General features: G+C 38.9%; 1 protein-coding gene across 3 annotated transcripts in view; it reads right to left on the minus strand.

Annotated features, from left to right (window-relative positions):
* Window positions 1-12,457, minus strand: part of Plekhm1 (Pleckstrin homology and RUN domain containing M1) — a 229,808-nt gene that overhangs the window by 19,917 nt on the left and 197,434 nt on the right. For all 3 annotated transcript variants that reach the window (XM_067141302.2, XM_067141301.2, XM_067141300.2), the window contains one exon: window positions 6,946-7,116. In XM_067141302.2, coding sequence (XP_066997403.2) covers window positions 6,946-7,116 — 171 coding nt within the window. The remainder of the gene's footprint in view (window positions 1-6,945; window positions 7,117-12,457) is intronic.

A 12,457-nucleotide genomic window follows, 5' to 3' on the forward strand; every position in this document is an offset into this window, starting at 1 on the left:
CACTTGTTGCATAATATTGCACTTCATTGTCTGGACAGGATGCTTTCAGTTCTTTAAACAGAGCTTTTGCTTTAGCCTGAATAACCATGGTGAATATCGGGATAGAACTTTTAGTTTGATGTTCAATCAATGGGGCCAACATTTGTTCCATTTGCTCCATAACTGGTGCCCTTATTTGTGTTATATTGGATGACATCATTCTGGTTGCACTTTTGCAACTTTCTTCCATTTTTTCTGTTCGACTTCTTATGGTTCTCAGGGTTGATCCTGAGATTCTTGTAGCTCTGTCAATATCTACAGTGCACTCATTGTGTTCATAACACTTTACACCTTCCAGCTTTTCTTCAAGTGTTATTGATTTCCTTTGCTTTTTGCTTTTGAAAGCATTTTGATCACCTTTTCTTTTCTCCATAACATTTTTAGAAACAATAAAACACAGCTTGCTAACTCAATGCTCTCTCTAATACAGACCACATGCCACCAGTCAACACTGAGACAATGCAACACAGCTACTCAGCTCTCTCTTTGAGACTGACTACACACCGTCTTGCAGCATTGCACACGCGGTCATGAAATCACAACCTAACTTGTATATTTTTAAAATATTTTATATAATTATGTATATATTTTAAAATGTGTTTTAGCAAAAAATGCATAAACTAAGAACGTGTATAATGAGGGATGACTGTATAACTAAATATTAACAAGAAAGAAACTTGTAATAATAAGCAAATTCATTAGCACGCCATGAACACCATCACACAGCAGTAAACAGAAAGCTATTCCTGTACATGAGTCGGATGTTAGTTAAATGAGCGGCGACTAAATAATGGAGTGACTGTTTTGCTGTTGGTACTTCGCCCCTTTCAAAAGGTGCTTTAATACTTCGCCCCTTTCAAAAGGTGCTTTAATGCACAGACATCGATTAAGAATTGATGCTTAAGCTTTCTAAAGTGAAAAGTGAAGCTAAACAGATTTAGATGACATACATATAACATTTACATGGAAATAACATTACACATGCAAAGTAATTGTAATGCTTTACCAAAAGGCAGACTGTACCGACTCATTTCCCACTTTTTTTTGTTTACTTTATCCCCCAAGTCATATGAGATGGTGTACAGTTAATTAATACATTCTTAGAGTAAACGCTACCTGTTGTGTGTTTATTTAACAATCCGCATTGCCATATGAAGAGTTCAATGCAGGAAAGTCAATAACTAATTCAGGAATCTTTTACTGGGGTTTCAGAGAAACAGAAACAGAAAAGTCTTTTGAAAATAACGTTTTGAATAAATTGGACAACAATTAGTTCGATCTAAATAAATGTTGTGATCAGGGATATGACAGTGCGGCTAACGTAAGCAACCAATATCAGGTACTGAAAGGACAGAGTACTGACAGCTGTTTATATACACTGAGCGGCTCACAACTCAAATGTAGTTTTAAGTGATTCTGTCAGTGACATTTCAGACATTAGAGACTTTTATACATCAATGCAGGAAATGTGTGTGTTTTTCAGTGTAAGTTGATTGTGCTGGCAAAAAACTGAACAATGTACTTAATGAAACAGTCAAATGAACACTAAAAGAAAGTTTGTCCTACTGTCCTACTATATGATCTTCAAGGTTTGACAGGTGGTTCACACTGAAAAATGTTTTTGTACAAGTAATGATACGCCTTGGAAATATAATTCTGTTTTTGAAAGCATTTGAAAAGGGAAAGGCCAACGTAATTATGGAAAAAGCAAATAAACTTTGCGAATATTATCCAGCCGATTTTTTCCCTACCCTTCCTGGACAGATTTTAAGTTCCCATTCTATAATGTTGGAAAAAATTTGTGACCTTTCAACTGTACAAGAAATGGCCAAACTTCCTTCTGATAGTAGCAAACTAGTAGTGACATTGATTTGTGTACAGTGCAGCAACTTTATCTCACTTTAAGGGTCATAACAGCATCTGCCAAGAGATGATTCAGCAAACTAAAACTTATAAAAACATACTTTACCTGGACAGTACCATATGTTAAGTTCATTGGCCTTACTCTCCACTGAAAGTGATGAAATCAGCAGTGGAAAGCACTGTCAACGAATTTCTGTCAATGAAACAATTATGCCACATCTGGAGAGATTCAGTTAATTATAATGTACCTTTAGTAGTGTTTAAGCATGCAGTGATTGATGTAGGAAACATCATTCTCACACTATGTCAGAATTTCAGGAAGGGGGCCCAAACTATTATTTTCTGTTGGAGTAGGGCCTGTCCTTTCTTGTTACACCACTGTGCCTGTCTCCCACCTGGATGATCCGGGTTTGATTCCCAGCCAGTTCAGGGATTCTTACTTGGATCTGAGGTCTTGTTCGAGGTCCACTCAACCTACGTGATTACAGTTGAGGGGATATTTGACGATGATATGGCAGCCCATCTAGAAAGCCAAGAATAATGGCCGAGAGGATTAGTCGCCCTGACCACGCGTCATCTCGTAATATGCAGGATTTGGACCGAGCAGCAGTCGCTTGGTCGACCAAGCCCCGTCAGGGCTGTTGCACTATGGGGTTGATTTGTTTGCTTATTGTTAATATTACAACATTTTTTTTCTTTCATGTATACATATAGTATTAATATTTTCACTCTTGCTTATGTCTATTATTTCATGTTCATATTTAGATTATATTTACAAAGTAAACAATTCCCAATATTACTACAGTATCAAAATAAGTACATGTATGAGTGAATGAAGTGTTGGATAGGAATGACAAGTGTCAAATCAAGTCGGGGGGGGGGGGGGGCAAACAAAAAATGAACACACAAAAGGACAAACACAATGAGGAGTGAAGAGAGAGCCAATCTATTTGAAGACAGCAGTTTGAAAAGATGTGGAGATTGTGGTTGTTCTTTTGTGTAATGACAAGAACAAAAAATACATAGGGCACTAGGAAAGTTTTGCAATACGCTAAAACGGTTGGCTGGACACCCTTGTTATGGTGAGGGATGAAAAGAGGGGTGAATGCCGGTCTACAAAACAGCAAGGCGCGACCTTCACACCAGTTGTTACCAAGCAGTGGGATTGAAAGCAAGTTAAGATGTCAGTGTGGTCTAAAGGTGAATATCGCGCAATTACCCGCTACAATTTTGCTCGTGGATTAACTGTTGACCAGTGCCTGGAGGAAATGACTCCTGTGCTGGGGAAAGACGGTCCACATCGGACAACAATTTTCCGCTGGTACAAAGAGTTCCAGAGGGGAAATTTTGGGGTTGGAGACGATCCTTGTTCTGGGCGACCGTCTGAATCAGTGACTGAGGAAAACATTGAAGCTGTGATGAAAATGTTGCAGCAAGAGAGGCGGTTGACACATCGGCAGGTAGAAGAGACCCTCCACATACCTGCACCAGCTACTCATTCAATTCTACATGACCATCTCCATGTTAGAAAGGTTTGTTTCCTTTGGGTGCCCCATTCACTTTCAGAGGAACAAAGGGCACATCGAGTGAAATGGCACCGAAAAATGCTAAAACAGATTGAAAATGGGACTTCGTGTAACGTCAATAGCATCGTTACAGGTGACGAAACTTGGCTTATTATTACGATGTCCCAACAAAATCCCAGAACAAGGTGTGGCTGTTTGAAGATGAGGGTACTCCTCTGACTGTGCAAAAGTCAAGGTCAGTGAAGAAAAGGATGATTGCAGTATTCTTCACTAAATGGAGCATCCTGACTCGGGTTGTGCTAGAAACACAAAGGACAGTTACTGCGAAGTGGTACAGTGAGACTTGTCTGCCTCAGGTCATCCAGGCTCTCAAGCAGCTCTGTGCAAGATCACAACTCAACACTTGGCTCTTGCATCACGACAATACTCCAGCACATCGTGCTAATGTAACAGTGGATTTTCTTGCCAGATCAGGGTTGACTGTGCTTGATCACCCTCCATACAGTCCTGATCTCGCTCCATGTGACTTCGCACTCTTCCCAGAAGTGAAGATGAAGCTGAAAGGGCGGCGTTTTGTATCCGACGAGGAGCTTCTGGCAGCATGGGATCATGAGTGTGAAAATGTAACCGAAGAAAAGTGGCAAAGTTGATTCGGTGACTGGTTTCGACGTATGGAGAAGTGTATAGTGTGTGGTGGAAATTATTTTGAAAAAGTCTAAAGCGTTCACTCACATTGCAAAACTTTCCTAGTGGCCTATGTATACTATGAGTTTCAGATTTTCAGCACTCTCATCTGTTTTTTGCAATGGGCAAGAGAGAGAGGAGGGAGAGAGGGAGAGGTGGAACACACAATAGGACAAACACAATGACAGGTCAACATGGAAAGAGGGAGCAACAGACAAGCAATGATGAGACAGGTTTTGTTGGGCATTAGTGATGCTAAGGTAAGAGGAGTGAAGGAAGAAGCAGAGAATTATGAGCAATTCTTATCAGATATACACTGACTGAGCAAATGTCATGGGATAGTGTAGCACTGATGCGCAGGTGTGTTGTCTGCGCACCATACACCCCCTGTGCCAGCGGCGGTTGTATAGGAGACCTTGTGAGCAGTGGCTGTGCATGTGACAGGTGTAACATGAAACATCGTCGTGAGCTGACACCGTTCGAATGGGGTATAGTGGTCGGTGCCCGACAGATGGGAAGTGCGATTTCGGAAGTGGTGCGGTAATTCGGCTTCACACGATCAACTGTGTACAGGGTGTATCGTGAATGGTTGAATGCAGGTGTCACCGTCCACAACAGACGAACGACCGGCCGTCCAGCCATGCTCGATGACTGTGACCAGTGACATCTGAGACAGATTGTCAATGGCGACAGACGGGCAACTGTGCATTAGATCATGGCTCAATTCAACACAGGCCGTGCTAGACGCATATCCCAGAGGACAATCCGTAGGAACACAGGTTCTATGGGGTACAGGAGCCGGCGCTGCACACGGGTGCCACTGTTAACCCAACGTCATCGGGCACAACGACGCGCATTTGTCGCCAGTCACCAGGGATGGACACTGGAACAATGGCGTAACGTGATATGGTCAGACGAATCACGATTTCAACTGCACCATGCCAATGGGAGGCACCGTGTATGGCGCAGACCACATGAAGCGATGGATCCCGCCTGCCTCAAAGGTGTGGTCCAGGGTGCTGGTGTCTCTGTTATGGTCTGGGGTGCATTTTCCTGGTATGGAATGGGCCCCCTAGTTGTTCTGGAAGAGACTTTGAATGGTACGCGGTATGTTGAGCTGCTCGGAGACCATCTCCACCCATTTTTGGCCTTCCAGCGCCCAGACGGTTCTGCGGTGTTTCAAGATGATAACGCGCCACTACATCGCTCCCACATCGCCCGGGAATGGTTCCAGGAACATGCAGCGGAGGAACGACTGCCATGACCACCCAGGAGCCCCGATATGAACCCTATTGAGCATATCTGGGATGTCCTGCAACGCAGGCTCCACGCTATGGATCCTGCACCCATGAACGGACCAGCATTGGCGGCCGCTCTGCAAACGATTTGGTGTCAGCTGCGTCCAGAGGACTACCAGGGACTTGTTGACTCACTTCCACGGCATCTCACTGCAGCTCGCAGGGCCAGACGAGGCCCCACACGCTATTAGGCGACTATCCTATGACATATGCTAAGTCAGTGTATATGCATGAATTGGTATGAGTGAATTAATTAGCCTAGTATTGAAATAGCTTTGGCTTAATTGTCTTATTTTGGCACATATCTCAGACCGTATATATACGTTCCGGTGCAGTGTGTACTTCACTGATCTCATATATGAACGGGATATAGTGTGATGCTTTGAAATTCCATGCAAATGCTCAAAGAAGTTCTGTACAGCAGATAAACCACTCCATTTCACGTTTTGAAAGTGATCTGTAGTAGTTTCAGCTTTGTTGGAGTGGAACATCTCTCCTGCTAACGTGTAGCCATCATGGCATCTTGAAGTACACATTCGGCCCTCGTTGATGAAGAAATTAAATGTTTCCTCATAAATAGTGATTCTAGAGAGCTATATTTTGATAAGGAAGATGGAGAATATATGGACTGGGGGGGGGGGGAACTGAACTACAAGAAAGTGCGAGACAAAGTAGTAATGATGGATCTCATGCAGAATTGTCACCCCCTTCTCAGATAAATTCTTTTTTCTCCAAATATTAATGATTTTGATAAATACCAGTTCTTGTATCAAAAATATATTTTATATTACATTTTAGTAATTATATAAATGAGCGGAGTATCTGTGTGTTTTAACAGGCTATGGCTATGAAGCCAAGCTCTGCATTCGGCAGGCGAGTGGGTTTGAACCACACCGTCTGTTGTGTGTGCGCGCGCACGCTTTCCCTTTTGCATTCCCAAGCAAATGCTGGAAGAGTGCCTATTCATTAACCACAGCTGATTCCTTCCATTTCCTTACCCAGTTTCATTCACTATCATTCATTTCATATTCATTATTTTCTCAACTGAGGTTAGCATCAGGAAGGGCAACCACCCCATACTGGGGACCATATGCGTACCATTAATATTATCAGCAAAAATTTATCTGTAAAAGTGCTTCTTCCTAAAAGAAGAAAGGCCCAGAGGGTTTACCTGGTCATCAAAACTTGGCAGTGAAAAGGTTAAGCCTGGTTTAAAAATTACACAAAAATACTTAATTCTTATAATATGACTAGCTTTAGTTAAAGATAATCTTCTCTGTCACAAAAATTTATAATTACTTTCATAAACTAATCCAAAATATAGAATATATGCAGAACTGTCTTAGCAGACAGCAAAGATGACTGGTTTTGTTGGGCATTAGTGATGTTCAGGTGAGAGGAGTGCAGGAGGAAGCAGAGAATTATGAGTGGTTCTTATCAGATTTCTAAAAACGATTAGGAGCCAGGGATATTAGTTGGACTACCATTTTTTCTAGACATATTTCTACTGTATTTTACAAACCTACTAAACTTACCCGGTAAGTTGACTCTGTGTCAAATGGATAAATAACTTTAGGACTATTGCAGATTTCACAAATAAATCCTTTCTGACTGCAAAGCCAACAGCCAAGGATATGTCCACGAGCAAAGGAAACTACCCTCTGAAGTAACTGAGCCAGTCCCCCAGAAGGAATCTGAAGGAGATCCTGTAAATATAAATATGACAACATAGAGATAAATGATGACAAATACGAAAAATACACTATGATTTTCAAATTTATCAGCACTTACCTTTTTTATAATGGGATCAATTTGATGGAAGGGAACTAAGGTAAAAAAAAAAAAAAAAAAGATTATTTATTCGGACCAAAAAGGGAAGGAAGGGAATAAGGGGAAAAAAAAAAATATCTAACACTTGAAAGTAAAGAGAAACACATTTCTGCATGCACAAAAGATTATCATAAGACAAGTAACATTATTTCCTCTTAACTTGTCATCATCATCATCATCATCATTATCCATGCATGTATTCAGTTTTACAACTGGTTTGCCCCTACAATGAGTTTTCTCCAAATGAATCTATCTTCGGCTGTTCATTTAACTTCTTCATAATTCATTAGACCAGTACAACTGAAGAACGCCTTCATGAATGTTCTTTTAATTAAAATTTGCTTTACATTGTGCTGATAGAGATAGGTCTCATGGCAACAATGGGATAGGAAAGGACTAGGAGTGGGAAGGAAGCAACCATAGCCTTAATTAAGGTACAACCTGGTGTGAAAATGGGAAAACACAGAATCCATCTTCAGGGCTGCTGACAATGAGGTTCAAACTCACTATCTCCCGAATGCAAGTTGATAGCTACACAACTCAAACCATGTGGCCACTTGCTTGGTCATCATAATGTGTTTCTTGGCCTCCCATATGGGAGCTTTTCCTGTCACATTGCAATCTGTGCCTCAGCCATGATGATCTTTTGTTAACTATACTGATTAGCTGTCACTTTTGTATTATCTGAAGCTATTAATTTTTAGTTTCGACTCAGTTAATTTATAACTGTTAGGTTCTTCAGTCTATCGAAACTAATTTTGAATAATACATTTATAAACTACTTACAAAAGAAAACAAATGGTAACAGTATTATATCTGAAAAAATAAAACCCTAATTAATTAAGTTGTTTCTTATTTAAATTAATCAAGTTAATACTGTGACCATCTGTTTTCTTTTCCAGGTAGTTTATAAATTTGTTACTCAAAATTAGTTTCAGCAGACTGATGAATCTAACAGTTACAAATTAGCTGTCACTTCTCATTAACTATAGCAAAGGTTTTGGTTGCACCTAATCAAGTCCAATTTATTTTACAAATTATTGTATTATACACATGGGACTAGTTTCGACCCAACAGTTGGGTCATCATCAGCCATTTTAATAATAATAATAATAATAATAATAATAATAATAATAATAATAATAATAATAATAATAATAATAATAATAATAATAATATTTGCTTTACGTCCCACTAACTACTTTTACAGTTTTAGAACAGGCATCGTCAATTGAGAGCAAAATGCCTTCGGAGCCAGTTTGCTCCCCGCTCTCGAGGAACAAGAGCAGCTTAGTGAGCAAGTAGGGGAAGAAGTAGGGGAAGTAGTATGTAATGAAGGCCAGTGGCTCAAAGGCATAGAACATTTTTCTGGACAGGTTAGATTGCGACACGATACGGGTGAACTCATGTGAGGTGATAGGGCATTCAAATCTAGTCGTTAAATGTTGCATGTACTATGGAAGGGGATTCAGCACAGCGTAGGCCATCGAAGCCAACAACTTTCAAACCTTCCTGGGAAGATTATTTAATAGTTCAAGAAAATAACACAGCAAAATGTTTAATATGTAATAAAATATTGAATCACATTAAAAAACATTAGAAGAATATAAAGAGGTTTTATGGTCACTTATGCCGATTTTGAGAGTAGGTTTCACGATATTCAGGCATTAGAAAAGGATCTGCAGGTGTTCGCTACGCCCTTCTCAGTGGATGTGTAAACTGTTAGACCAAAACTACAGCTAGAACTGACTGACTTACAGTGCGATTCTCAAATGAAAGATAGGTTTGCAAACACAAACAGTTTGACTGAATTTTATTGTTCGTTTTTCATGGGAGAGATTTCCTAGATTGTACACATTTAATGCCCATATTGTTGGTATATTCGGATCAACTTATTTATGTGAACAGATGTTTTCATTACTCAAGTTTTGTAAATCTAGACACAGAAGTAGGCTCACCGATGAAAACTTGAAATGTGTTTTGCGATTAGCCAATACACAAACGATAGTACCAAACATAGATACAATACTATCTAAACGAGCCCAAAGGTCCCGTGAAGGAGTACACCAGTGATATGTTTCAGTTCGCGTGTTTAATTTGTTGTCATAGTCATAAATGCCATACAAATATTGAAATACATGTTAATGAGAGTGCTAAGAATGTGTACAAATCACATCAATTGTATTTTCTTTTGGTAAATGTACATGACCCAAAGTTTCAATTAATCATGAAACTGTATTTATTCAGGAAATGTTGCACACTGCTGTATATTTCCTTTGTCAATGAATAATGTTCTTGTCCTGCTTTACTCTGTAATCTGTGGCCTGTTTGTCTCACATGATCCATGCTCCAAATTATTATTATTATTACTATTATTATTATTATTATTATTACAGCTGTTGTTCATACGGTAATATTTCGAGAGGCTGCTGCTCTCTTGTCATGTGACAAACAGCCGTCCCGAGCAGAGCAAGTAACACCGGCTCCCTAGAGCAACTACGTGATGACGCCTGTTTTAGAATGTATATAACATCATATTACATGTATTTCCATATTGGATTTATTGTTATGTTAAATGGCTGATGATGACCCAACTGTTGGGTCGAAACTAGTCCCATGTGTATAATACAATAGTTTGTAAAATAAATTGGTACTGATTACGTTGAACCAAAACCTTTTCTATAGCCATCTATCATCAATACTGTACATGAAACTAATCTACTTTGACCTATCGTTATCTCGCTCGAGTACATCCACACTGGTCATCTCCACCCAGCATAATTTTTCCAAACGTCGCCAGCGCCACATCTCAGAGGCTTCTACTCTTTTATGTCACCTTTGTTTAATGTCCAGGTTTCTCCACAATATATTACAAATGGCCACACATAGGTCTTTACAAGCTTTTTCCTTAAACTGAGGGACATGTTGCTTCAACATATCAGAGCCTGTATGTCATTCAACGCCTGTTTCGCCATGGCTATGCAACTTCTAATTTAAGTTTTGCAACTAAGATCTTCAGTCAAAATCTGTCGAAGGTATTTAAACTGTTTTACTTGTACTATTTCTCCATTTATGGTAAAATGCAGTATCTATGGGTGTTTAGTTATCACCAGAATTTTTTTTCGAGGTTGATTTTCATACCAAAGTCCATAACTTTGTCATTCAAGCACTGTAACATTTTTGTTAATGTCTTGGGGTTTCCTGCTATCATTTCAGATCATCAGCAAATTTAATATTCTGAAAAAGTCTTCCACTGGACTCCTTTAAGGACCGATTCAATATACAGTAAGCTCGGCAAAAGCATTAAACAGTCCCGGAGAAAGTAAGCACCCATGTCCCACACCTTTGAAAATCTTCAAATAATCTATAACTTCATTCTTGAGCCAGATTACAACTGAGTGATGTTGATACAGATCTAAAATGATATTACTTATTCATTAGGAGAAGCCAATTAATTTGAGAAAAGGAAACAATGTTGCCAGTTTACCTTATCAAACGCCTTCTTGTAATCAACAAAACATACACAGAGGTTTCTGCTTACACTTAGCATTATTTCTCCTAGGCATCGTAAGGAACCACACCCTTACAAAAGCCGAACCGAGTGTCGTCAAACACTGCTTGATATAGAAATCCAGTAGTTTATTCAGGAATGTTGTCAATTCCTGGTGCTTCATGTGCAGAAACTAACTTCAGAGCAGTTTCAAATTATTCTCCGAGTACTGTGTCGTCTTCAATTGATCTTTCTCCTTCAACAGATGCTGACCAAATGAATCGAGTTGGTTCTGCGTGTAGATCCTCAATGTATATTTTCCAGAATTCCTTCTTGTAATTCTGATCTAATAGTGGTTTACTTTGAGTGTCTCGTATTAATCTGGTACGAAATCCTGTATATTTTCTAGTTGTTTCTCTGACTTTCCTGTAGGCTGAATCCATTCTTCCTTCAATTTCTAGTTCACTTTCGACTGCCACCATTCTTCTTTCTTTTGTTTACAGAGACTATCAATTTCATTTTATAATACTCTTATGATTTCTTTTGCCTAGTTCTGAAGGTTCGTTTTTAAATTGTCTTCTTTCATTCATATTTTGGAGAATCTCCTGAGTTATACACAGCTTTCTATTTACTCTTTCCAAAGTACCCACCATATCTCTAGCAGCATTTTCAGAGGAGAATTTAACTGACGCCCATAACCGGTCTATCGTATAAGATTTATTAGCATGGTCTGCTAGTTGTTCATCAGTAGTTGCTTTATATTGTTCCCTAGTTTGTTCATTTTTAAGAGCTTCAAGGTTCCATATCTTTGTTAGTTTTCCATGATACTTGTGCTTAAGTTTCAGTATCGTAGCAGATGTCAGCACCAGGATAAGCCATGGATTCCTTCACTTGATTTATTTATCTGTGATTTCTTATGATGGCTCAGTTAATGAAGAGGTGAAGGTGAGGAAAAATCTGACCTAGATGAATTGATGAACAACGACAGTGTCACCTGCAGATGAAAAACCGCTTAAAATCGAGTATTAATATAAAATCTCGACTTATGGCACAGTCTACAGAATAACAACTATGTAGCATGCGCTGGCTCATGCTAGGCAACTAAAAAGAAAATGGTGAGAATATGATGGATGGCAATATACTAGAGAATTTTAGTGTATAATACAAAATTAAGACAACATTTATATTTCATTTTTTTATATGTACCCACTTACCACTGTTTCCTTTGGATAGAAATATCAATTATTCCTGCTATTTACAGTGTGTAATAGTTTTAACTTGTGAGTTAATTATAATATATACATTCATTCATCTTTCACTCAGTACAACATCGTAAATTTGAATATCATATGATGAAAGTACATTACATGGTCTCAAAGAGTATGCCATGAAAAACAACGAACACTTTCATTAAAACAACAATGAATGAATATACAGAAAGTAAGTATTTTAATAGTGTCACTTATAATATTAACCTTAGGGACCTATATAAATGTTATACAAACCTCAGTAGTTAAAACTGTTCAGTCTGTAATTGCATCAAGTTTATAACTGATGAAAAATATAGGCTACTAGTGGTTTCCTCTCACCCAACCCTTTAATACCAGGAGGTATTGTAAATTATTCATAAAAAAATGTGTTTTATTCAAACATGGATGTTGGTAACCTAATCAGTGCTCTCATCTAAACTAGAGGCCACTGATCAGGCATCATGAGCCAAAGTTCAC

This window comes from Anabrus simplex, chromosome 2 (genome assembly GCF_040414725.1).
Source record: "Anabrus simplex isolate iqAnaSimp1 chromosome 2, ASM4041472v1, whole genome shotgun sequence".
Taxonomy (NCBI): Eukaryota; Metazoa; Arthropoda; class Insecta; order Orthoptera; family Tettigoniidae; genus Anabrus; species Anabrus simplex.